This window comes from Alnus glutinosa, chromosome 1 (genome assembly GCF_958979055.1).
Source record: "Alnus glutinosa chromosome 1, dhAlnGlut1.1, whole genome shotgun sequence".
In the NCBI taxonomy this organism is placed as follows: domain Eukaryota; kingdom Viridiplantae; phylum Streptophyta; class Magnoliopsida; order Fagales; family Betulaceae; genus Alnus; species Alnus glutinosa.
This window is the reverse complement of record NC_084886.1, coordinates 48,934,393-48,960,042: the sequence shown is the minus strand read 5'-3', so window position 1 is coordinate 48,960,042 and position 25,650 is coordinate 48,934,393. Positions and strand designations below refer to the sequence as shown.

Sequence of the window (25,650 nt, the reverse complement as noted above, 5' to 3'; positions counted from 1 at the left end):
CTAGCATCCATGTAGTGATTACCAAGACCTTCTAGCATCTGGCAGCCCTACGATGGCCTCTAGGACCGTCTGGTGCGAATGCTGTGGTGGCTACCACCAGGCGGCTACTACCGTGGAATGTAAATTATAATAATTTTTTCTTTTTATTTTAGAAGAGCACTCTTCAATTTTTTGTTTCTCAAAATTTTATCAAAAGAATTTTTATTTGTGGATTCCACATAACACTTTTTTCAAATGCGGCCCACTAAATTAATTCTAAATTTTTACCTTTTTCAAAACCCAAAACCTAGAACACCTCTCAAAACTTTTCCAAACCGAGCTGAACATTTGTCTTTTATTGACAAGTACAAGGTTCGATTCTAAAATTTATCATATAAACAACCTTTAAAAACTGTGGGTGATATCATATATTAGGGGTGTACACCACCCCTATGAGTGGAGAACAGTCCCAAACTGCAATCGAAACCACCCCCAAAGAAGGGTAGTTTTGAGCAATCATCCGCCCATAATACATCTTCATGCATGTAAGCGCTAAAGAACTACCTCAAACTCAGGAACCCAAACAGCAAGGGGTGGTTTATGAACACCCATTATTATATTTTATTTTTAATTTTTAGTTTTAATTTCCTTCTTTTTAGAACTTTTTTGGGGTTATTTTTATCTTCTTCTTTTTTTGGGTTATTTTTGTATTTTTGCTAGATGGAGGGTTATTATTATTATTATTATTATTATTATTATTATTATTATTTTTGTAGTTTGTAGTTTGGAATACATTATCAATCGGGTGGTAGTTTGATGGGGTATGTGAACTTTACCATAAATTTAGAGTTTGAATTTTTTTTTTAAGAGAAATATTAGACATCCAAACATTTTTTTTTCAAAATTTAGTTCCAACTTGATGTGTCACAATCCCATGAAATCTATCATTTTGAGAAGTGTGACACAATCTCATAGGATCATGACACATTAGATTATAATCAAATTATGGAAAAAAAAGTGTTGGGATGTCTATCATTTCTCTTTTTTTAAACATTTTTTTTGAGTGGAGGAGATGACATGGCCCTAGTCCCCTTGTCTGTCATTGAATTAAGATACAAAAATAAATAAACAAATGAAATAATAATATAATAAAGTTTTTTTTTTTTTTTTTTTTGGTAGAGGTTGTTATTGTTAGGGGTGTACAAGCGGTTATTGCCATTACTTGCAACCGTCTTAGGCAGTTATCAAAGTTTAGTAACTGCGACCATACCGCCTTAAGCAGCTACCGATTTTGAAATAAACCCTAGTTAGCGGTTATTAAAACTCAAAATCGCATAACATAACCGTTTTTTAAGTACGGGTCTTTTGAGCATATTTTAAATGGTATTAAACACCAAAATGACTTTATTTTGTTATTTTATATATATATATATATATAGCAGGTTAGTAATATGCATGTTCCTAAAACCGCAAATCCCATGTACATCCCTAGGTATTGACGTCCTCGTGCTAAAAAGCAAGCCCAAATTGTGGCAGTTTGGAGGGGCGGATCAACCAAAGCCAACACTAACCTTGGACTTTGGCTTTAGTGGCGTCCCTCACGTTAAACTCATGCTTTAGCTTTTCTTTCCTATAATACCCTTTGGAGATAGCTCAATGACATGCATGTCTCCCAGCGCTGAGCCTGAGTGATTGCATAGGACTCCATGCATATTGCATGCACTAAATTGATCTTCGGTCGGATCTGGAATTACATTTTAACAACTCACAAGTGTAGTTTAATATTAAATTTGCCAAAAATCAATTAGAGCTCTTTATAATCACTTTTATTTCTAGTAAACAGAAACTTATTTAAGACTTATATAATTTTTTAATTGAAAATCATAAATTTAATGATAAAATTTTCGAAAATCACATTTTTTAACAATAAGACTTAGAATGTGTATGGAATTGCGATTTCATAAACAAAAAATGCGATTTTAAACGAAATCGCATAAAATGAATTGTTTGAAAATTTTATTTTTAAAAATTGTGATTTAAAAATGCAGAAATATGCTTTTTCAAATTGGTAACAAGGGATTTTTTTTGAAAAATGCAGAATTTTAAAAGCTAACCTGCGATTTTAAATGCCATACGCTTAATTGTGTTTTTTAAAATTACTTTTTCAAATCACACATTTAAAAATTATACTTTTTAAAATTGCAAACTCAGGCATAATATTATATGATTTTTATGTTTGAAATCAGTTTTTAATAAAAATAAAAAATAAAAAATTGAAAGAAGTGTATTATGTTTGAAGGTTTCTATGTATGTCTTTCTCTCAAAGCTTAGGGGCATTTGTGGAAATAACTGAAAACCGTATATATAACAATTCCTCTTCCTCCTTATTTCGTGGCAGGCTATTTCCGTTTCCCCTTCTTCGCTCACTAGATCTCACACTCTCTCATGGCGACCTGTTTTGCTCCCGTTTCCATTTCAGGTAATTTTTCTTGGGTTTCGGTTATGCATGTGAAAAATCACTGTTTGGTTGCCGAGAAAGCTAAGGAAACGAGGAGGAAATTAAAGAAAACGAGAAAAAAAAAAAAAAAAAAAACTCAATTACCCTTCGGTTGATTGTTTTCCTTTTGGGTTCAATTCCTTGAGTCTTAAAAATATTGGATTCGAACATTTCAATTCCTATGTGATGATAATCCATTAAATTTGTGATAAATTGATAAGAAACATGTGAAGTAAAAGATCTTCATACTGTAAAGTTCAGAGTTCTACTTATCAAAAAAAAAAAAAAAAGAAAGTTCAGAGTTCTATATATGCACGCCTAAAAAACAATGGGTTTTTTCCTCTTTTTTTTTTTAATGCTCAAGTAGAGGGTTACTTTCAGTGATGCTAAGTGATTATTGGGGTTTTGTGCTGGTTTTCTATGAGCTTCGAGATTGTTTCTTTTTTTTTGGATGAATTGCTTCGAGATTGTTTCGTATTGGGTATTCTCTATATAAGTCTATTACTTTGTATTTAGATGAGAAATTTGGAAATAATTGCTTCTATTTCTTGTAGGCGGATCGCAACTCAATGCGCGTGAGCTTTGGTCCACAAAATCCAGTTCATTTGGGAAAACCCCCAAACTGATATTACAAAAGAAATCAAACCGAGTGGGGAGCAATCGCAAGCTATCTGTTCGTGCCGAATACCAGTACGTTATTCTGGACTCCACTCTGTGAACTTTGATTTTGATATATGTAAATTGCATATAGATATATACTGGGTGATATCAATTGTTGTTTTATGCTGTGGTGATAACGTAGACAAATGTCAGCTGACCCACATCTCTTTCCGATTGCCTTTGTGTTAGAGTTGATGCAAGCTTGAATAGCTAGTTATGAATAAGCTATATTCATATATGTGCTCGTAAGAAAGGCACCTGTTATCATTTGTTCAATTTAGAACATTTGAGAGCTTGGACACATTCAGGAGAGAGCTGATATTAATGTAGGAAGATACAGAAGTATATTTGGTTGAATATTATGAAAATCAGGTGCATTACAAATGCTGTCATTCAGGTCTGTACAGGGCCTCCTAGTTCAGCACTTACAGTTGGTCTTTGGGGGTGATTTGAAGGAAAATATTAGGATAAGCTTATAGACTTATTTAGATTGAAAAATATTGGTTTTCTGTTGGACTTTCTTGCTGGAATTTAAAACAGACAAATGATCAACCAAAAGAGAGAGAGAGAGAGAGAGAGAGAGAGATAGAGAAGAAGGAAGAAGATGGGGAAATACCTATTCATGGATATTTTTTCAGATCTGGGATGCAGGCAACAAATTAGATCTGATTGCTGAGAAATCAACTAATTAAGGCATATGCATGTAGTACCATGTTCTTTTATCAATTACGCTTGGGAAAGAATGGAAGCAAAAGCAAAGCTTTAAAGCCACTTGATATCCTTAATTGAATAGATTAATAGATAAAAAGAAAGAACTCACAAACTACAACAATGGCTCATGTCCAATAACTCTTAAAATTACCAGAGCACCCACCCTTGACTTGGTAAAACATAATAGTATACAAATTAAATTGAACCAGCAGCATGGGAAGATATAGCGAGGGAACGAAACAAAATAAAATGCAGACTTATAGAAACTTGATTGTGTAAGGTCCCCAATTCCCATCCCCAGGCATCCTTGTAAATTTCTTCTCTAAGCTTGCGCTTGCTTGGCTTTTGTTGTCTGCATCAATTGGCAGGAACATTTTGGATGGTTGTACTTGGATATATAGTATTTAAAATCTTGACAATTGAGAATTTACCAATTTTTTATGTAAATACTTTGAATAGTTTTCATCAGCCAAGCTTTAAGCAGTCAAAATGTGGAAAGATTTGATAGTTTTGTGGTTGGCTTACCATCTTTACCTTGCTTAGTCACTTTTGCTTATCAAGTAAAAGCAAGGAAGAAAGAAACTACAGAATTCTTCTTTTAGGGGTTTCATATCCGCTGCACATTCATGTACTTCTCAATAAATCCTTGTTTGCGTTTGGGAGATTTCTTGATTTCTTTAGATTCACTCTTATTGCAAAAAGGAAAGACATAACACGAGGTTATATAAGCTTTGATTGAAACTTTCTAATTTGACGTTGCAATCCAGCCAGAATTTCCTATAATAATGTTCTTCTGAGACTGTTGGGGCCTAAGCGGGTTGACCTTGATGTCAAGGCGGTGTATTCTTTTTCGTTTGGGTGCAGCCTTTCGCTAGTTATATAAGCAGCATTCATCAATTGATGCACTGATTGTACTATAAATTTATTTGTCCTGTGTTTCTTTTGTTCTCTCAAATATATGCAGAGATGGTAGCAGAGGGGGTGGTGGTGATTTTCTTGCTGGTTTTCTTCTAGGTGGTGCTGTGTTTGGAACTTTAGCTTATGTTTTTGCTCCTCAGGTGATTGGATATCCTACTTTTATATTTAATGATTATCGAGGCAATGTATGAACCATAACTTTGATGGGTCTATTGATGAATATCAAGCATACACAATCTCATTATTGAAGTAATGTGGAAGGGTCTGTGATTTAAGCAAATTGCTATGCGAACAATTGGCACCATCTCTTAGCAACCTAGTGGTGTCTTGCATATCCAAAATGAAACACGGGATGTTGAGTCCTCATGCTTTTTGATTGTTATTGTTAAATCACCATTGTTCAAAAAGTTTAAGCTAATGATGAATTGATCATTTAACTAATATTAATTGTTATTTTGCTAGACATATACAATCTAAGAGGTTAGAGTATCTTACTACTTCCCAACTATGTATCAAGGTTATTGTTTTACTTTATAAAGAAGATGAGATAAAGGGAATGGATAAGCACACTGTTTCAATTGCAATTATACATCATTTTGCGTAAATGTTTCCTTGTGATATACCATGCCTAATGGTGATGAGTCTTTTATTAGTTACCTATGGAAGGATACTACTATAGTTTATTTAGTTTACAAACCTTTCATTCAATGTGATATATTTTGTCCTAAAAGTCTTTATAGCGATGCTCTAGCTGTACGTACAGACACAACTATGCTACTCCAAATTTTCACTTTATCCCAGGAAAAGTTGATTGCCCTCACTTCACTACAAATTTGATTATCATGTTTGCACTTAATCCAAAAGTGACCCCAGCCCTTCACGAATGAAAAAGATTGTTGTAAAGTTGCAATTTACTTATCTTCAAAGTCAATGAGTATGTATGTCTACTCATAATGATCCATTGTGGCATATCAATGTCAACTTCGTTAAAGCAAAATGGATTATCTGTGCATCATCCATTCTGTTGCTCTGGGAGGCAATTGGAATACATTTTCCTTTGTGCTTAAGATTTGTTTGGTCTATTTCGTTGATTGGGGTTTTGATTCATGCTTTAAGTTTAGATTTAATCCTTGTCTGCTCTGTGTTGCGCAGATCAGAAGATCTCTGCTAAATGAAGATGAATATGGGTTCCGGAGGGCCAAGAGACCAATATATTATGATGAAGGTTTAGAGGTAATTACTTGCTAATGACTGTTTGCAATGCTTCCTGCTAATTGAATACCTTTTTTCTTTTTCTTTTTTTTTTTTTTTTTTTTTTTAAATACACTATTTTTGTTTCTTTTCCTTGAGAGCAGAGGACTCGACAGACCTTGAATGCAAAAATAAGCCAACTCAATTCAGCCATTGACAATGTATCTTCACGTTTAAGGGGTAACAACAATGTTCCTGTGGTTCCAGTTGAAAGTGATCCTGAAGTGGAAGCTACCATGTGAGATTTTTTTCCAATTGGTTAATTATGATCTTTGGGTGTCAAAGGTACTTGGATTATTGGTTTTAAATCATTAAAGATCACATATATGTTTGAAGTTAGATATGTAATTATGTGGTCTTGCCATTGTTTTGAATGGAGGTCGTTTGAAGACTTTAAATACCTAAATGTCAGTTTTGACAGTAAAGCATAACTGTTTTGGATTATAATTTAGAGATTGCGATGGAATTACTAAGGTCGTGCGGTTATATTCTTTTCTTACTTTAACCTTGAGATCTTTTGGATGATAGCATTGTATCTTCTGTTCCATGGCATATCTTCTCTGAAGTTTATCCTTGTCTTTTGGATAACTTTTTGAATTAAAGTAGCCCCATTGATAGTTTATATGAAGCCTGTATTCATTCTTAGGTTCTGGACACATTGAAGCTTAGATGGTGTCCAAAATCATATTAGGTTTTTAGCCTGCATCATGTTATGATAGAATGTTAATGACTGAAATATAGATAGGTCTCTGTAATGGATGTTTGTTTACATAGAATTATATATCAGTCATTTGGTTGTCTATATAAAATTTCTAGATATTCACTGATAATATTGCTCTATATAAATGGATATTGATATACCAATTATAATGGTCAACGATGGACGGTTACTATGAAGGATGCTATTGAATGGAGAGAAGCTTTATTTAGAGTAGGGGCACGTTTGGTTTGGTACATTCCTATGAATAATATCCTTGAAACTGGTGGAGGCAGTTTTGCACCACACAGCGCTGGCACATGAACAGAAACAGACGCATGCCTCTTTGAGTATGCTGGCACCGTGTAATGCTGCTAAAGCTAAGCACAATTTGGACTAGCTCCAACTTGCTAAAGATAAGCACCGTTTGGCTTCATCTTTATCTTAAACTGAGGTATGAAGCTAACGATAGGCACAAGAAGCTAAAGATGAATGTTGACCCTTGCTTCATGAATTGAGAAAAAAAAAAAAAAAAAGTGACCTTTGTGCGGAGAGAGAGGGTTGCACAGGTATGAGATTTGCCCAACAGGGATGGGTACATGAAGTGACCCTGCTTAGGAGGAGTTTCTTGTCATTTAAAAAGAAGAAGAAGATGAAAATGGTTTCTTTATTCATTTATAAAACAATATTTTGTGTGTCTAGAGTGTTTGTTAATGCATTTGACTTTAAAAACCAAATTAAAATAATTGGACAATTATTGTAAAAGAGCTCATATAGATCCAACTGCTTGGATAAATAGTCGAGCAACTCAAATTTTATTTGGATAGCTGAATTTCACATGAGTAATGCTACACATCATCCCCTTATCCTTCTTTTGTCACTCCAAAATTGATGTGGCTCTTAAAATCGCCATTAGATCAAAATCCAATGGTAATCTATCATAAATCCAATGGTAATTTTAAGAGCCACATCAATTTTGGGGTGATAAAAGGATGACAAGGGGATGATGTGTAGCATTACTTATTTCACATAAACTCTTTTCCAGTAACGGTTCAAATTTCCTTAACGGTATTGATCTCTTGACCGTCTAAACTCAGAAAATCCCCCTTTGTTTTAGGACATCAGCCATTGACCTAAAAGTATCAATGTTAGCCTAAAAATAGGTAGTTGGTAGTTAGTATCATCTAATGGGTTGGCTATTTAAGGTCAAATTTGGAAGAAGGTTTATCACTCAAATTTAATTAGAACACCATTCTTCCTTCCCTCAGAAAGATCCTTCCCTCATATCTTTCTGTACCTCCTCATGGCAATTTATGACGAAGAAGCTGATCGATATGAAAGGTTCAGCAATATCATTATCATGGGAATCTCTCTCTTGATCATTGCGGTGACCTTTGTCGGCGTTGTTTCCGATGGAGTCCAGAAACCAAACATGTAGGGTTTGAGCTTGTGAAAATCAACTGGCTTGATATCAAAGTTTGGTACTTTTTTTTTTTTTTTTGGATTTTTTGCCTTATCAAATATGTAGCCATAATAATTTTTATAGGATGTGTCAACATTCCTACTGTTAATAAATAATAAATATTTCATAAAAAAGAAAAGTTAATGATAATGTCACGTTATTGTCAATCTTTAAGAGTTATTTCAATAAACACTGAGAGCACTCACAGTGAATTATGTAAAAATTATTTTGGCTAGAATAGATAATGAAAGTGCAAAAAAGGTCCTCCATTGGCTTATCTATTCAAGAGCTATAATAGATTTTCCCTCCATTTGTCACAGATCTATAATTATTTTATTGTTTTTTCTTTCACATTTCACCTTTCAACTTATTAATAAAAAGGAATAAATAAATAATATAGAGTTAAGAATAGATAATCGGATGAATAATACCTTTTTAAAATCCTTTAACTAAACTAGATAAAGTAGGTTTTGGTTAGCTATTTTAGATTGAGAAATAGACAAGCCATTGGGAGTGGTCTTAGGGTGTGTTTGGTAAAAAAAATTTGTTGTAAGTTTTTTCATTTGAATAAAAATAAGAGGTAATTAATATGATATAAATAGATTCGAATTTTTTGTGAGGAAAAAGTGAAAAAAGAGTAATGCTATAAATAGAACTCGTCTTTTTTTCTTTTTTCTTTTTTTAATTTCTCAAATGTGATGTAACTTTTAAAATTATTAGTGAATCAAAACTTAAAAATGGTCCATTTAAAATCTAATAGTAATTTTAAGAGTAATTTTAAAATGAAGTAGATTGATGGTAGGATTTGCTTTATATTCACAAATCCAGTGAAATACATTTCATTGAGGTATTGGAGAACGAAATAAGATCATTTCTATTTCAAATGAAATAAATACCGTCTACTTTATGTTCAAAATTTAAAATTAATATATTTAATAATACACACGATTTTACTTTTTTTTTTTTTTTTTTAAAAAAACTTTTTTAAAGTATCATGTCCTAATAAAGGGGAAGGCTCTTCACCATTCCTTTTAGGCGATAATTCTAGATCCCGTCTAATTGGGCAGAGATGTGTGAGTGTACAGGTGGGCTCTTCCTGTTGGAGCAGTCCAAAGAAAGTCGAACACTTAGGTAGGACCTGCCAATGTATTCCACATGTTCCTTCCTTTTCCTGCCCTTTTCTGTCAAATCAACTGTTGATGATTGCAGTGGCCAGTGGAGTACACGCAGACATACACGGGGTAACACATGATAGCATCATAGCATGATACACGTTCTAGCTTTTTTGACCAATCAACGAGCACCCGCAGGGCCGCGGGGCCGCGCAACTTAATTATGATATGTAGCCGCACGAGAATGTCGATGCAACACATGAATTTGTGAACACTACTTGCTATACATTCTTGATCTCAATGAATCTCTTTGTAAACTCGTTTGAATAAAAATTGCTGATAGATCTACTAAAGAAAAAACATTAACTCTTAATTTATTGATAATTTATTGTCTTAATTGCCACCTCGCTCTTTATCCTGCCGGTTCGGCCCCTTGAAAGTCAATAGTTTGACTCGTTGAAGGTCAACCCTCTGTCGTCGCTTTCGAATCTTGGTCTTGCTACTTGGGCTTCGTCCCACAGCAGGCGAATGATTGATCTTGGTCTTGCTACTTGGGCTCCTTGTTTGAAATCCCCATTCCCCTTCCCTCCCCTTCCCTTCACTTCTCCCAAAAAATATCAATTTCAAAATATTTTTACTTTTTTCACTTTTTATATCACATCAACACTTTTTTTATTACTTTTTAAATAAAAAAATTCACTACAATACAAATTTTTCTCACTTTTTCATATAAATTATTTCAACTTTATATCACATCAATCTTATTTTTTAATCATTAAAAAAAAATTCCAAAGGAAAGGGAAAGGGAAAGGGGATTTCAAACGGGGCCTCAATTTCTCTCATATCTGACAAAGACAATTTTCAACGCTTCCACCCAATTTCTCTTTTAATATTTTGGATGCGGAGGCAGGTGAAAATAATCTCTAAAAGAAAAAATTGGTTTTGATGCCAACAATTTAAAAGGAAAAATCTTAGTAGCTAAAACGTTCCTATATTTTATGGATTTATAATGCTCGTACAAGTGAAGGTACGTACGAGAAAATTTTTAAACAAACTTGAAAGTTGAAAGAAACGATATATATATCTCTTTGTCATTGGTAGGAATTTTTTTTTTTTTTTTTTTTTTTTTTTTTTTTTTTTAATTGAACAAGAGAAAGGGTTACAAAGGAGGAATGGAGGATCCTTCCTACTTTTGATCCAAAAATGAAAAAAAAGTGGATGGTCCTATAAATAAAAAAGGAGCGGGCTCCCTAACAATAAACCAAAACCAAACTAAAACAATGCTGAGATAAATACAAAATGTAGGAAATTGGTCAAACGAGTAACCCGGTACTCTCAAAGGGCCGCACAAGGCGGTTAAAAAAGTTAAAAGGGTACAAAGTAAAGCAAGCCCATCTGTAATTCTACTTATGAACAACAACAACTAATTGAAGATAATTGAAGCGGTAGAAGCACTGAAATAGTCCAATAGTCCAAATTTGAGATTGCAGAAAAGATAGGCATCAACTGAAATTCAGATACAAGTGTCTCTCCTAAAGGGAGACTAAAACCCAAGCAACAAAATAAAACAAAAAAAAAAAAAAAAACTCAAAAATCAGCAACTCCAATGGCCTGCCGAGCAAAGGCATCCGACAGCAAGGCATCCAGCGCCCGTGCGTGTCATTGCTAGGATTAATCATAGCTTGATGAGGACCTTCACACAATCAAGTTGCTTCATTAGTTCAAACGCTTTATCGACGTCTTCCAGTGAAACTTCGTGAGTCAAAAGTTCTTCAAGTGGGATTTCCTGTGGAATATATAAAATACACAAGCTTTTCAAGAGTTCTACCTTTCAGAATTCAGCATGATTCATTATTTTCTATCACTTTTTAAACTTTTGGATTAAATGTAAAGTTTATAAACTTTTGTTTGAATAGAAATAAGAGGTGATTGATGACTAACTCTTTAGTTTATTTCCATTTTTAATTAAAATATTTCACACGTTAATCATCATTTCCTTCAGTTTTTCAAGTTTTTTTTTTTTGGGGATAAAAGATTATTTAACACCACATTCATTTGTAAAGTGAAATATAGCAAAATTGCATGTTGCACGTAGAACTATTTTTTTCTTTTCACATACAAGGATTCACCTTATTTTTGCATTTGTCGATTATAAAAGGAAGGTCAGTTTTGGCTTTGATCCCTCCAAAAATGGATCCCTTCAAATTTCCACCAAACAAGAGGGGAAGGAAATTAATCTCCACTGTCGAATGAGTTCCTGTGCCAATTACTAACGTTTGTCCTTTTCCCTGATAACCATCATCAGCAAATAAGGTAGGTTAAAAATAAATAAATTGATAAATAAATAAATTCATTAAGGGTGCATTTGTTTAATGGTTTCTAAAAGTGCTATTTGAAAAATAGTAAATTTAAAACGCTGTCACTGAAAACACTATTTTTAAAAACGTGTTAAATGATCGGTAAAATCGTCGTTTAATCTTTAAAATCATAATTTAACTTTTACATCATGCATTGTTAAAAATGCATCACATTGCCTGCGATTTGAAAATGTGAAATTTTTTTATTTTTATTTTTTTCACGTTTTTAAGCCGCCATTTTTTTAAGCGCAGTATCAAATAAAGTAATTTTTGCAATTTTGTTTAAAAACGTACTTTCAGAGTGTAAAATTGCACAACCAAGCCAACTCTAAGACGAATATTTGCATACCATTTTTGTGGCTAGGAGAGCTTCATTGATGATGGGTGCGATACCGGTACACTCGAAGCAATAATCGACACCCATTCCACCGGTTACCTCTTTGACAAGCTCAGAAATGGACTTGCCAGATTCATCAGGGTTTATAAAATCAGTCATTCCAAAAGCTTTTCCCTTTATTTTTTTTCTCTCATTTTTGTCAATGCCAATTATCTTTGCTGCCCCTTGTATTCTAGCCCCCTCTATGACCTGCAATTTACAAGGACATATATACAATCTTCCAACTTCCTCGATCCACCATTGTTTATAAAGAGGAAGTACAAGAGGAAAACAAAGACACACAGCAATCCAACTAGTAATAATCTCAAGATTGAATCTGATTTTACAAGAATTTGGACCCCTTACAATTTTCTTGTTCGGATGGTAAGAAATCCCTTATAATTGTTAAAGGTTCTCGATAGAACTCAATTATCTGGGTAAATAAGGCTCCCCATTAAGAGCCTCTCTCAATTACCTGCCCCAGGGGATTTCCATTTAGACCCCGTCAAGAGCCTCTCAATTGGGGATCTTGATGAAGAATTTCTCAAAATTGCATGTCTTAAGGGCCGGGATAGTCAATTGAGAGGATCTCTGATTGAGCTCCATTAAGAGCCCTCTCAATTAGGGATCCACACAAGGAGCCTCTTACAATTGCAATTGTAGAGTTCTTAATATCTCATTCTATTTTAAAGGCCTAGATTTCTGAAAAATTAAAGTTTATTTGTTAATGTATTTTAATAAGTTTTTTTTTTTTTTTTTTTTTGGTGTTTGGTTTGAAAAGGTGTTATAATGTGACATAAATGTGAAAAAAAAAAAATCTTGTTATGTTTTAAAGAGTCTTTTATGTATGTTGTGTGTTAATGCTTTAAAGAGTCAAAATGAGTGTCTTTTGTGTTTGGTTTGAAAAAGTGTTACAACGTGACACAAATGTGAAACATGTTTTTATGTTTAACAAAGTCTTTATTTGAATTGCTTGTAAATATTTTTATTTTAAGAAGAGAAAACAAAAGTATTTTTTTTTTTAAAAAAAAAAAAAAAGAAAAAAGAAAAAGAAAAAAAAGCTTTACTCTCTTATAAAAGTCGACTCCTCGTATTACTTACGGTACTGGAAATAGAATCTGAAAACTTTGAGACCATATCTGTTTTACCATGAAAAACATTTAATAGTATTATTTGATTTATTTGCTTTGAACTTACGAGTTATTATACATCCAAAATCACCCAATACTTTGCTACTCTTTTTTTTTTTTTTTTGGCCACTCAATCCTTTGCTACTTGAGCTCAGAGCGAGTGCTGATGTCATTTGTGTATATTTTATAATGAGAAATATTACACGTATTTAAATTTTTACAAAGAGAGTCTTACTAATTAATATAAACCTTATTTATTAGAGATGATCAAAATAATTAATAAAAAAAATACTACGAGTACCGATGAATAAAGTTCACATCATTTTAGTAAAGCTCTCTTTGTAAAAATTTAAGCACATGTAACATTTTTCATATCCATATTGAGATACTTGTCGGCAACTCGAATCGTAGGAGACTATATAGGCCTATATTTAGGGCTTGTTTGGCAAGTGAGATAAAATTCTCACATTTTATTTTCATTTTATTAAAAAATAATCAATTTCAAAACATTTTAATTTTATATCACATCAATAATTTTTTTATTACAATTTAAATTTAAAAAAAAAAAACTATAATACAAAAGTTTTTCACTTTTTATTACAATTTTTTTTACTATATATTACATCTATCATTCCTCATTCCTACTAAAAATTAAAAAGGAACGAAGAAAAAAGAAAGAAAAAAGAAGCCAATTCACACTCTCTTATCAAACATAAACATAGTATATATGGTCAAGGAACTTTTGGTTTAAATGTTTTTAAAAACTGATTTGACAGTAATAAATACAAACATTGATAAGACCAAAAGGCATACGTACCCCTAATCCAACGGCTCCGAGGCCAAGAACAGCGACCGTTGATCCTTTTTCAATCGCAGCTTCCTTCCACGCACCCCCAAATCCGGTGGAAAATCCACAGGAGAGGAAGCTAGCATGAGGTAGAGCTATACTCGGATCAAGCTTGGCAACGTAATTAGCGTCGACAACCATGTACTCCGACCATGTGGAGCAACTAGAAACTTGGTAAAGCGTCTTGCCTTTCACCGACATTCTTGAAGTGTCGTCGGGCATCAGACCGGTTAATGGCACAGGGTATTTGAGGCACAGGTTGGTCTTTCCCGACAAACAATTCACACACTCTTTGCACTCGCCAACGTAGGTTGGAATGACAAAATCTCCTTCTTTCAGATCTCTTACTTCCTCTCCGACGCTCTCTACCACACTGCAATAATTGCAATAATTTCTTTCTTTCGATCAACTAGTTTTTCATAATTAATTTTTGGTAATTATTTAAGAAACTTCAATAAGAGATCGAGCTTAATTACTGCTTACCCAACACCTTCGTGTCCTAGAACTCGAGGGAAAAGAGGCTGTTAGAAGAAGAAGAAGAACAAGCAAAGAGCATCAAACCCGGCCTCTGTCCCGAAAAGGCATGAAACAAATTAAGTTCATCAAGGGAGGAATATATATATATATATACTAACAATTGGGAAGCCTTTGATGCATAAGATGTCCGTGTGACACAAACTAGCATATAGGATTTTGACGCGAACTTCAGATGATTTTGGCGGCTCTACTTGTATCTCCTCCAACTTCACCGGTTCCTCAATTCCCCAACACACCGCCGCTGCCACCACCACCCATCAACGGGCCGGGAAAACGAGGGAGATCACAGATCAGACACAGAGAGAGAATTTTTTATTTTTTATTTTTTAAAAAATAGTAGTGATTTAAAATAGAGGCATATATTTTATGCAAATCCACGTATATATAAAAGCTAATTAATACAGGCATACCTTTGCATGTTATGACCTGTGAGACGCTCTTCGACATTGCCTTGCTACCCAAAGTTATCAAAAATGGAAGCCTTGGGCACTCTTTGTGTCTCTAGCTAGTTCCTCTTAAATAATAGCTTAAGAGTTAGATTGTAAGACTAATGATATGTACCAAGTCCGTATTTTATTGGACAGTGTGATCAATTATTATTGGTTTTTATTTTTATATAAAATAAATAAATAAATAAGACATGGCTAATCAATCTATTCCATGAAGGGACCAACACTAGCTAGGTATAGTCGAGTAGTGGTAGGGTAAATAACATAAAGCATACTTTTATATGATTGTTATACAATTTAATAATGTAACAGTGAAAATTAACTATTGAATAAGTATTTGTTGATTTTCAATATCATGTCATCCAGTTATATATAACCGTTATGTCGTAATCTATTAAATAACATTACTTTTACTCAATAACATAATAAGTGAAACTGTGAAAGAGTATTTTTGTAACGACCCAAGGAAAAGCGCTAGCCAAATCTGCACTATCACCCCAAAATGATTAATCAATTTGAAGCTTTTCCAAGAATTCATTATAAAGCCCAGTTTCACTTAGTAACTAGGCAATGTGGGACTTAACACCCATGAGTATCTTTATAAACTACTCACTCTGTGAACTATTCATCTCTTCCCAATATGGGACCGGGGTGTTACAAACTCCCCCCCTTAAACCCCTGACGTCCCCGTCAGGGCCATGTCATGCGGTGCTCCAGTACCACATAACCTGGCGTTACTAGGTGGCTCTGATACCATTTGTAACGACCCAAGGAAAAGCGCAAGCCACATCTGCGCTACCACTCCAAAAGGACTAGTCAATTTGAAGCTTTTCCAAGAATCCATTATAAAGCCCAGTTTCACCTAGTAACTAGGCAATGTGGGACTTAACACCCATGATTATCTTTATAAACTACTCACTCTGTGAACTATTCATCTCTTCCCAATATGGGACCGGGGTGTTACAATTTTAGCTATAAACTACATTTTTATCTTACAACTATTCGATAATGTTGATATATGTAATGTTTGGGACATTATTTAATAATTATAGTATAAAATTTGAATAAATAATTGATTGAAGTTAATTTAATGTCCTTAAAAATGAAAGAGAATATTTTTAAAGTCCATAGAAAAGAAAATAGGAAAAAAAAAAATTGATAATGCAATTGTGTATAAAATAAAATAATAAATTAAGTGCAGTTATTCTGGTAAAGAGAAAATTGCCCACAAGACATTGAAAACAATACAGGAAACGCAAAAGGTGGAGGATGCTTTTTTTTCAAACGGCCATTTAAACCAAAAAGGAAAAGAAAAAAGAAAGAAAGTTAAAGACATGGCAAAAGAGAAATGATTCTCGTACACAAAACTTACAACAACGATACAACAGGCTTACGTGGAAAGTAATTTTTTATTATTTTTGTTTTTTCTTTTCTTTTCTTTTGGGTTTGAAAACTGGTTGGAGGGGATTGAAATTTTCATTTCCCCTCCAACGCAGCTCTCTCTCTCTCTCTCTCTCTCTCTCTCTCTCTCTCTCTCTCTCTCTCTCTCTCTCTCTCTCTCTCTCTCCAACTACCGTTGCTGCCGCTGGTCTTCCCCTTCCCGGCGCCGCTTCACTGGCGGTCGGTCTCCTCCGTCCGAAACCGCCGCTGGTCTCCCGCTCGCTCGCTCACTCACCGGTCGTGACCGACCCTCTCGGCGGTCGGCTTCTGTCTTGGTGGTCGGCCACCCTCCACCGGGCCATCCTTCACCGGCGTTCTGTTTCCGGCGGATTTGGCGGCCGGATCTGTATCCGTCGACGCTAAAAAAGGTACTCGTTGTCACTGGCAGATCTCCCACTTTTCCTTTGTGGGCTGTGAGTTTCTATCAATATTACTATTTTTTAGTTTTATCTTCTCTATTGAATTTTTTGTTCATTTGTTGATCATCGAGTTTGGCTGTTTTGCTATTGTGGGGTTGTCTTGTTTTTGATTCATTATAAGTTTGATGACCTTTCAACTCTTTCACTTCTTTTTATATCTCCTTTGCTAGAGCTTATTCGCTTGCGTGATTGGGACAGAGAGAAAAAATAAATAAGGATTTATCAATGAAAATTATTATCAATAGGAGGTGGTGTTGGAAATAGATGTTGTTTCTAGTTTCAAAAGCCTTTTTGAAATGAAACTTTAGAATCTCTTTTAGTATAGTTTGTATCTTTGATTGAAAGAACAATTGCAATGTAAGCATCTTAAGCAGACTAAACTAGTATCAGCCATATTTCTCCGGACTAACCAAAATACCTTTTGTGCTACAGGAATAGCCACTCCAATACTCCATCAATGAAATATTGATTCTTTCTTTCTCTTATTCTTTACAAAAAAAAAAAAAAAAAAAAAAAACTCTGAAAAATAATATTTAAATAAAACAGAGAGTAGAATAGATAATTGTTGGAGTGTGTATAGAAAAACATTTTCTAACATAGAAATTTGTATTTTTTCACTTGGTATTTTAGCTATTGGAGATGCTCTTAACATGTTCTCAATCTTTGATTTCTGTTGTGGTAGTCCATTTATATCCCTGTTTTTTTTTTTTTTTCCTTTTTGTTTTGTTTTGTCTCAGTTTACTAACTTAGAATGCAAGAAATCAAATTGCAATGAGCTAGAAGATTACCATTTCTTTTTATGCCGTGTTTTTACCCTTTTTTGATCTCATCTTTTCTATTTAGCTCTTGACTTTCTTTTGTATTGATGTTTTAAGGCACTGAGTTAATAGTGAAGAAAGTTTAAAGCGTTTAGCTAATAGTTTTGCGGAAACTTTTATCTAATTCTGATTTATCTGCAATCAATCAACTAGTTGTTCCGTTGAATTCTTTATTTGTATACTATTGCTTGCAGGACAACAGTTGCATGTTGCCTCCTAGATGCTTCAATCAAATCTAGATTTCTAAAATTGTCAACAGATCATCTTGCTTTAATAGTTGTTTTCATGGTAAATATTAAACTTTTTTTTTTGATAAGTAAACAATTCGATAACTTCTGCAACGACTGTTCTTGTTCTAGTATTTCTCTCTTAAAGGTAGGTACTGCTTCTTGCAAGTTTGTGATTTTTTGTTGGTAAATACATATACAATGACCATTGATGAGGATTGGGATGCTTTATAATTATGGCTTAATTATTTGGCTATGTATCTCGACTTGAAAATTTTTATGGTGGATCTTCATGAAATTGCTTTATTTTTATGGTTGCAGTTGGTCCAGCAATGATATTCATGTGTGAGCAGTAAATATTAAGCAGTAATCTGACCATACAATGGTGATTGTTGAGAGTATTTATCCAAGTTAATTTATTTTTGTAGCTAATAGCCTTTGCGCATTTTACTTATCCAAGTTAATTTTGTTGTTGTTGCCCTTGCTCGTATCTTGAAGTTCCTTTTATTGATATCTTTATGGTTATTTTTCTTGTATTGTTAGGTTTTTTGCTACCACCAATGCAGCATCAATGTTTTTTACAATTTGAATGATTTTCAGGCTGCTGTTGAGGAAGGTATTGTAGTTGGTGGTGGATGCACCTTGCCGAAGGTGCTGCATCAAGATCCTGTCCCTTCAAGAAGTCCAGCAAATGAGCTTAGATGGAGACTTCGGAAGTGCTGTCCTTCCAAATCAAGTCTGCAGCAGCTCTGATGGCGGAATTGTTTAATGTAGTCTTAGCTAATGACAAGGATTCTTCTTCCAAATTGGGAGCTTATACTGTTTATAACAATCTGTTCATAGCTTTCCATATGGCATGTATTAGTTAAGCCACAACTGGCATGTATTATTTTGCCTTCTGTATTTTAGTGTTTGAAACTGTCCCACTCAAATGCTATTTAGAAAGCAAGGAAAAGCATGAAATTGTAAGGCCTTGTTTCGAGTGTGTAAATTTGAAAATTTCAGTACAGTAGTTACTATGTGATTGTGCAGTTTTGTGCCTTGTTAAAAAGTGGTTATCGATTGTTGTGGTCAGTTTACATTTCTTCTTGATTGCTCAACTGAATGGTGAGTTACTGTTGTGTTGGTTAAAAATCTATTTGCTACCAAAATCGTGTAAAGGGTCATCTTACAAGTCGTCAAGCATTCACTAGAAGATGCAGCTCTCACTAGGAGATGAGACTTCTCAATGTGATGAACTGCTTTTGGGTTTAGTGCCACTTAGGTGTGTTTAGGTCCTGATGTAAAAGAGTTTGCCAATGTATCTGTCATAAAGCTTTTTCTGATATTGGGAAATACCGTTAAATTTGGAGGATATATATATAGAAATTCTTGTAATTTTCTCTTTTTCCTTTTTCCTTTTCTCATTTCTTTGCTTGGTTGATTTGTGATATTGATGTCCATTCTAGCTGTAACATACAAATGCTTGCATTCCAACAAGAGTCCCAACAATACGTCTCATTTTGAACACCATTCACAAACAAAAAAATTGACAAGAATAAACAAAAACAAAAAAAATCTTCTGGATTTCTGTTAGCGACCATATTCTTAAGCCACTCAACTAAGTTGACCTGAAAATTCTTGGCTTTTTAATTAAAAAAGCAACATGGGAACATATATAGACACAGCCCTACATGACTGTTGTTGCCTCTTTAGCCACACTGGCACGCAGACTCATATATAGACACAGCCCTACATACCCAAATGTTCCCATGACACGGGTTGTAATGTAGCTACTCTCTGAGCCGAGGAGCTTGGCAAGGCCAAAATCTGAAACCTTTGCATTCCACAGCTTATCAACTAAAATGTTACTCGATTTTATATCGCGGTGAACAACTTTGGGTTCCAGTCCCTCGTGAAGGTAAGCTAGCCTGCATGAGGCCAGTGAAACAATGCAATGGATGAGATGCAGGGAAATGAATGAATATGAAAAAATAAGGCTCAGATGTGAGTGATTTGGATCATACCCTTTTGCTGTTCCAAGGATGATATTCATCCGAATCTCCCAAGTAGGAGGGCTGCAAGGCCTTACATCCCCATGAAGCCACTGCTCCAAATTCCCATTGCTTACATACTCATAGACAAGCATCCTATCATATAACCAAACAAGCAGTCATCCGCAAGACGTAAAGATGATATATCTAACGTATACATCAATCATGGCTTATGCTGGACACAAGAGACAGAATTCTGATTTTATATTGCATACCTTAGGCTCCTACGGATTTACAATATGTAGGTTATGGCAAAGGTTTGAGTAGAAACTGCTATTATATATATATATATATATAAAGTATCATATATACTGGGAACATACCTCAACAAGTTGATCAAAGATAGATCTCAGCAAGTTGAATTTACGCTCACAGTAATCTTTGCCTTCTGCCATTGTTTTCTGAAAATGCATAATGAACAAAACAAACTTGGGATACATTAATGTGAAAAAATCAAATGCAAGAAAGCTACAAAAAATCAAATGCAAGAAAACTGAAAAGAACAAGTAAACTACCAATTAATTCAGAATCTAAAAGCTATAAAATCAAATGCATAATGAACAAAGTTCCCAGTGTTTTGACCATCTGCCCGCAACATCTACTGGAACCTGCCTGGCAACATCTACTGAAACTGGTGGAGAAGCAGTAGCAGTTCCAATGAACTCTGTCCAAGCTGCAAACAGGCATCTTGTACCTGCAAACAGGGCAAGACCCATGAATCCCCAACCACTTCTCAAAATCAAGATTAAAAAGAGAAATCAAAGACACAACTCAAAAGTTCTAAAAGATTATGACTGTAAGGATCTAAAAATGAGAAAATTCCTGGTTTTGAACTGACTATAAAAAGAAATATAAAAAACGTACAGAAACTTTGCAACAAAGTTGATCTAAACACTACAAAACAGCTTTACAAATTCAAATGTCATTCAAAGGGTTTATCAAGCAATTTTTTTTTTCTTGTGCATTAAAAACAAATCACTCTTTCACTCCTCCAAGGAATTTGACAGGAATCTTTTCCCTATAATGCACAAAAACAAGAGCCTTTTTTCCATTGTCTGTAACTCTGGTTTCCAAATCATAAAATTTTCCTTGCATACAATTCCAACTGTTTCTCAAACACATCCAAAAACCCCATCCCCCCCCAAGGACAATCCTCCAAAAGAATATACTATTATATAGCAACCACTAAAAACCAGTGAATTCTATCTCCAACTTTAACAAAAGTTACTAACAGGTAAATTATGAAACTCAAAAGAACCACCATTAAGAAACAAAATTACTTTTCTACGAAGTTGTCTTCCATTTTACAGTCTAAAAAGATAAATATATAATAAAAATCTTGAAATAATACATATCGAGCAAGCCACTCAGGACTATTAACAATGCATATTAGTTCGGTATATCCCCACAAAACACTACCAAACGCAGATAATGTCATTTTGACGGTAAAAACAATTCATAACACCGCTAAAACAATTTCGAGATACTAGAATACATCCAGAGCTTCACATCATGATCAGTTGTTGCAACATTTAAAACAAAAATGAGACGGGAGGGTACAACTAATTGGGGTTTGCACAGAAGCACCAAATCGAAGGATATAAGAAAGAGTTAAGAAGAGGAATCGAAGCTTACCTGCAAACTTGTTGAAAACCCAAATCGAAAGATGAAAAATTTGTGGAATATATCGTTGGGACAGAGAAGCGTAAGCCCACTACACACAGAGCAGATAAACGCATAAAGATTGTTATTTCACCTTGTTTTTTACCCTGCTCTAGCGGAGGGACAGGGACAGGGACAGGGACGACCGAAACCGGAGCGAGCGGGCGAGAGAGAGGGGCTACGGGCGGCAGTTTCCGACGGACGGAGCAGGCAGATCCGGCCAGAGACAGAGAGGGCTGCGGGCGGCGGTCCGGAGCGAGCGGGAGAGAGAGAGGGGCTGGGGGCGGCAGTTTCCGACGGACGGAGGAGGATAACTCCGGTGAAGGACCGGGGACGGACGCCGGAGGCCGATTTGGGACGGGGACTGTACGGAGAGAATTCAGAGAGAGAGAGGGAGGGTGCGTTCAGCGTTGGGGGGAAATGAAATTTTTCATTTCCCCCCAACCGGTTTTGACGGAAGCTCACTGTGATATTAAAAAAATTCAAAAAAAGGATTAAAAGCTTACTTTCCACGTAAGCTGTTGTAGAATTGTTGTAACAATTGTGTACGAGAATCATTTCTCATGGCAAAAAGGGCAAAAAAGACACGGTCTGCCTTTCAAAACAAAAAAAGAAAAGTCAAAAGTCAAAAGTCAAAAAAAAATAATAAAAAATAAAAGCAGATATGAATCTCATATGCGCCCTAAAACGGGCGCTGCATGTAGTGAGGGACATCCCACATAAAAAGAAAAGGGGTATTACTGGCTCTTTTCAAACTGGGACCCGGAAAGAAAAAATAAAAATAAAATTAAATTACACTTTATCCCTTGATGTATCAATTTATTGGCGATCTGACGCACAATGTTTAAAAATTGGTAAATAACCCCCTTTACGTTTACCACTTATGTCAATTTGGACCTTTCATCCACTTAGTCCATCAAAAGTTACGGAAAAGAAGTCATGTGCCTTGAACGTGACCTTTTAAAGCCCAATTTCCAAAATCACATTTTCTTTTATTCAAAATACACTGTTTCATTTAAATGCCAAAACACGTACAGTTTCAACAACCTTCTCCCCACAACCAATCCCGCCACGTCATTGTCCTCTTCCTTCAGAATCCTCTCCTCCGCCAACGTGTTCTCACCGAAAGAAACAGTCGACCAGACCAAACCATAAAAAGCGAAGAAACTTAGGCCCACATTTTCGAAAACCCGAAAAGGAAAACAAAAATCCAGCTATCATTGGACTGCCAAAACGAGTTGATACGACCCGTTTAACCCGCCAACCCTTTAAGAATCAACCCTAATACAACATGTTTAGTTAAAATGGTTAGTCCTTCGACCCTAACACGACCCACTTAAATAATGGGTTGACACGACACAACACGTTTGACCCATTATATAATAAAATAATAATAATAATAATAATTAAAAAAAAAAAAGACAAATATAAACTAAAAAAGATAAGCTATTGTTTTCATGTTTCATTGTTTCAACACAAAAAATGGCTATAAAGAGCCAACTATCAGTGATTATCTTTGTCATGGAAATGTTATATCAATATTGCAAAAAAATAACTTGTTAGGACAAACAGCCAAAGACACCCACGATGCCACAGAAGTGCTGAGTCACGGCGAAAGAGAGGGAGAGTTTCCTTGCGATCAATTTTTCCCGGCTTACCATCTGAGTTTTGCTCCATCTGCAAGAAATAACAAAGAAAAAGCTAGATGAAATGAAAGTGTAAAGGAGAACTAGAGAAGACTGAAGAAAAGAGTCTCGAAGACTCGAACTCTCAGCTAGGAGAGTGTGTATCTGCGTGAAACAAGGCTGGAGGTCGAGGTGATCAGGCGTTCAGATTGATAATTGATTGATATTTGTCTTATTTTTGATAGGCTTGTTACTGTGCGACGTGTGCGTAGCCCGTAGGCAGCACAATGAAAAACTAGTTAGAGGCCCTGTTTAATAATCCCCTCCCTTTATTTTCACATCTTCCAAAAAATATCAATTTCAAAATATTTTTAACATTATTTACTTTTTATATCACATCAACAATTTTTTATTATTATTTAAATAAAAATATCCACTACAATACAATTTTTTTTCATTTTTCTATATAAATTCTTTTTATTTTATATCACATCAGTCACTTTTTACTTTCACTCAATAAAAAAATTCCCCCCATTGCAAGCAAAAGTAAAATCTAGTTGGAAAGTAACGAAAATGAGTGAAAAGTTTGAAAATTAAAAGTGAAACCTTGAAAGTCGAATGTAATAAAAGTGAGGATGTCTTGTGTTTTATGTGTGTATTACTAGCGTTTTGTTACTTTTGAAATATAGGGATAACTGTAAAATCTAATTTTTTTAGTAATATATTTTTTTAAAAAGTGTTAGTATACGGGTCCACTCGTAAGTCAGACGGGTTGACCTGTTAATAACCCTTTTATTAAAATGGTTTAGCGGGTCAATCCTTTTATGATCCGAACCTTTTAAATTTAATCTTCAACTTTTTAATTTCATATCAAATTCGTTGGTCGTGTCCACGATTAACAGCCCTAACTATAATATCATTCTCACCGCTAACCGTGCAACTAAGTTTGTCGCTCTCTTTACGTCCAAAAATCCAGGTTTCTGCAATGGTGAGACCGTGAGAGGACCGTCTAAAAACTACTGTAAAAACTTCCTAAAGAACATGTTCAGCGCCTCTTCCTTCCCATTTTAGTGCACTGCCAGATTTAGAAATAATGCTACCCAGTACACGCTTGTCTCCAATATCCGGTACAAGTGTCTGTACACCCGGTTGTTGTCAATGGCGGACCTACATGGGGGCCAGGGGGCCCCCAGGCCCCAAAATTTTTTCCAAAAAAATAATAATAATAAAGTAAAATAAACTTTTGCCCTTAATTTTGTTTACTTTTTTGGTTTTGCCCCCCAAATTTTTTTTCTTTCAATTTGGCCCTCCCATATTTGCAAGGCTGCAGCCACGTGTCTACAGTAGAGGTTACTGTAGACACGCGGTGAATTAACCACGTGTCATGATGACAACGTGGCCGATTGAACATGGAAAACAAGTGGCCACGTGCATTTATTACATGTGTCCGAGTGGCCACGTGTAATAAATACACACTGCCACTTGGACGCGTGTAAAAGATACACGTGTCCAGTCGGGCACGTGTATTAATACACGCGGCCATATTGGCATGTGTATTCATACACGTGGCCATCTGTTTTTTCCTGCAAAATTATATTAAAAAAAAAAATTGAAGTTAAAATTTTGTACATTATGCATATAAATCATTGTATCACTTTGTGTTTTTTTTTTTTTTTTTTAAAAAAAAAGGAAAAATAAATCTTATTTTATTAACTATATATATATAATTAGGGCAGGGGCGGAGGCACGTATAAAAAATTTCAAAGCCTCTAATTTTTTTTTTTTTTTTTTTTTCAGGTTAGCACCTATGGCCCCTGCAAAAATAGAGTTCAGGTCCCCCAAAAAAAATTAATCTACTATCTACTACTATAATATTTTTTCTTTTCCTTAAAAAAAACATATTAAAAACCCAGCAGGGCAATGGATGTTAAACTAGAAAGAAAAGAAAAAAAAAAAAAAAAAAAAAAAGGAAAAATCATCAGACGCAGCAAATAAAAAATAATAATAATCAACAGCAAATCCTCTTCAACACGTCAACGCAATGTCAACAAAAAATTCACACTGCACAAGGAAAAAAAAGAGACAAGATTTACTTTACAATACCTCTCAAACTTCCCTCGAACCCTCGATCTCACATTCAACCTTAAGAAAAAAGAAAAAAGAAAAAAAAAACACACAAAGCTTGAAAATACTGAGAGGCGAGAGAACCGAGTCTAAGAGACTGAGATCTGGTTGTGCATCCACCGTCGGCCGTCTGTCCACCAGCTCAAGCACCACCAGCAGCAGTAAACACCCATCACCGTGAGTTATTTGCTCTTATTTTCTGCAGGCTCTAAATATTTAATTTGATTTTTCTTTGAAATTTGGGCTTTTTTAAAAGAAAAATCTAAGTGTGTTTGATTATGAGATTTCTTTGAGATGGGTTGAAGACAAATAGAAGATG

At 34.7% G+C, this 25,650-nt stretch overlaps 3 protein-coding genes and 1 long non-coding RNA gene across 6 annotated transcripts; 2 read left to right on the top strand and 2 right to left on the bottom strand.

Moving 5' to 3' along the window:
• The first annotated feature begins 2,328 nt into the window (after positions 1-2,328).
• On the top strand, positions 2,329-6,489 carry LOC133859485 (uncharacterized). Its single transcript, XM_062294903.1, has 5 exons — positions 2,329-2,458; positions 3,031-3,166; positions 4,812-4,905; positions 5,918-5,998; positions 6,121-6,489. The coding sequence occupies exons 1-5, from the start codon at positions 2,425-2,427 to the stop codon at positions 6,256-6,258; spliced, it is 483 nt and encodes a 160-aa protein (XP_062150887.1). The 5' UTR covers positions 2,329-2,424; the 3' UTR covers positions 6,259-6,489.
• A 4,168-nt stretch (positions 6,490-10,657) lies between these two features.
• LOC133859476 (CYP enzymes assisting alcohol dehydrogenase-like) lies at positions 10,658-15,091 on the bottom strand. The gene is made up of 7 exons (XM_062294892.1): positions 14,945-15,091; positions 14,633-14,775; positions 14,481-14,518; positions 13,968-14,370; positions 11,994-12,230; positions 11,417-11,575; positions 10,658-11,073 (listed from the first exon to the last, which is right to left on the bottom strand). Exons 1-7 carry the CDS (start codon positions 14,979-14,981, stop codon positions 10,963-10,965), a joined length of 1,128 nt encoding a protein of 375 aa, XP_062150876.1. The 5' UTR covers positions 14,982-15,091; the 3' UTR covers positions 10,658-10,962.
• Positions 15,092-16,393: 1,302 nt separating this feature from the next.
• LOC133859470 (uncharacterized) lies at positions 16,394-18,918 on the top strand. The gene is made up of 2 exons (XR_009898757.1): positions 16,394-16,791; positions 18,488-18,918. It is a non-coding gene; the product is annotated as an uncharacterized LOC133859470 (long non-coding RNA).
• A 513-nt stretch (positions 18,919-19,431) lies between these two features.
• On the bottom strand, positions 19,432-22,042 carry LOC133859447 (uncharacterized). 3 transcript variants are annotated; one of them, XR_009898753.1, is made up of 5 exons: positions 21,677-22,042; positions 20,436-20,614; positions 20,244-20,321; positions 19,894-20,016; positions 19,432-19,797 (listed from the first exon to the last, which is right to left on the bottom strand). XR_009898753.1 is itself a non-coding variant. In XM_062294858.1 (5 exons), exons 1-4 carry the CDS (start codon positions 21,657-21,659, stop codon positions 20,002-20,004), a joined length of 309 nt encoding a protein of 102 aa, XP_062150842.1. In that variant the 5' UTR covers positions 21,660-21,684; the 3' UTR covers positions 19,432-19,797; positions 19,894-20,001. The 3 variants fall into 3 exon arrangements, 1 of the variants encoding a protein (XP_062150842.1); XR_009898752.1 differs by having other exon boundaries at positions 21,556-21,690; XM_062294858.1 differs by having other exon boundaries at positions 20,503-20,614; positions 21,556-21,684.
• Positions 22,043-25,650: the final 3,608 nt, after the last annotated feature.

Bases quoted from the DNA above. Each gene is read 5' to 3' on its own strand.
- LOC133859476 (XM_062294892.1), bottom strand. From the start codon at position 14,981: ATGTCGAAGAGCGTCTCACAGGTCATAACATGCAAAG. The intron at 14,776-14,944 runs GTATGCCTGTAT...TGGTGGTGGCAG, and splicing joins ACAGGTCATAACATGCAAAG to CGGCGGTGTGTTGGGGAATT. The intron at 11,576-11,993 runs GTATGCAAATAT...GATGGTTATCAG, and splicing joins CTCTCCTAGCCACAAAAATG to GGAAAAGGACAAACGTTAGT.
- LOC133859447 (XM_062294858.1), bottom strand. From the start codon at position 21,659: ATGCGTTTATCTGCTCTGTGTGTAGTGGGCTTACGCTTCTCTGTCCCA. The intron at 20,615-21,555 runs GTAAGCTTCGAT...CCCTGTTTGCAG, and splicing joins GGTTTTCAACAAGTTTGCAG to GTACAAGATGCCTGTTTGCA. The intron at 20,322-20,502 runs GTCAAAACACTG...ATGCATTTTCAG, and splicing joins GTAGATGTTGCGGGCAGATG to AAAACAATGGCAGAAGGCAA.
- LOC133859485 (XM_062294903.1), top strand. From the start codon at position 2,425: ATGGCGACCTGTTTTGCTCCCGTTTCCATTTCAG. The intron at 2,459-3,030 runs GTAATTTTTCTT...TATTTCTTGTAG, and splicing joins TGCTCCCGTTTCCATTTCAG to GCGGATCGCAACTCAATGCG. The intron at 4,906-5,917 runs GTGATTGGATAT...TGTGTTGCGCAG, and splicing joins CTTATGTTTTTGCTCCTCAG to ATCAGAAGATCTCTGCTAAA.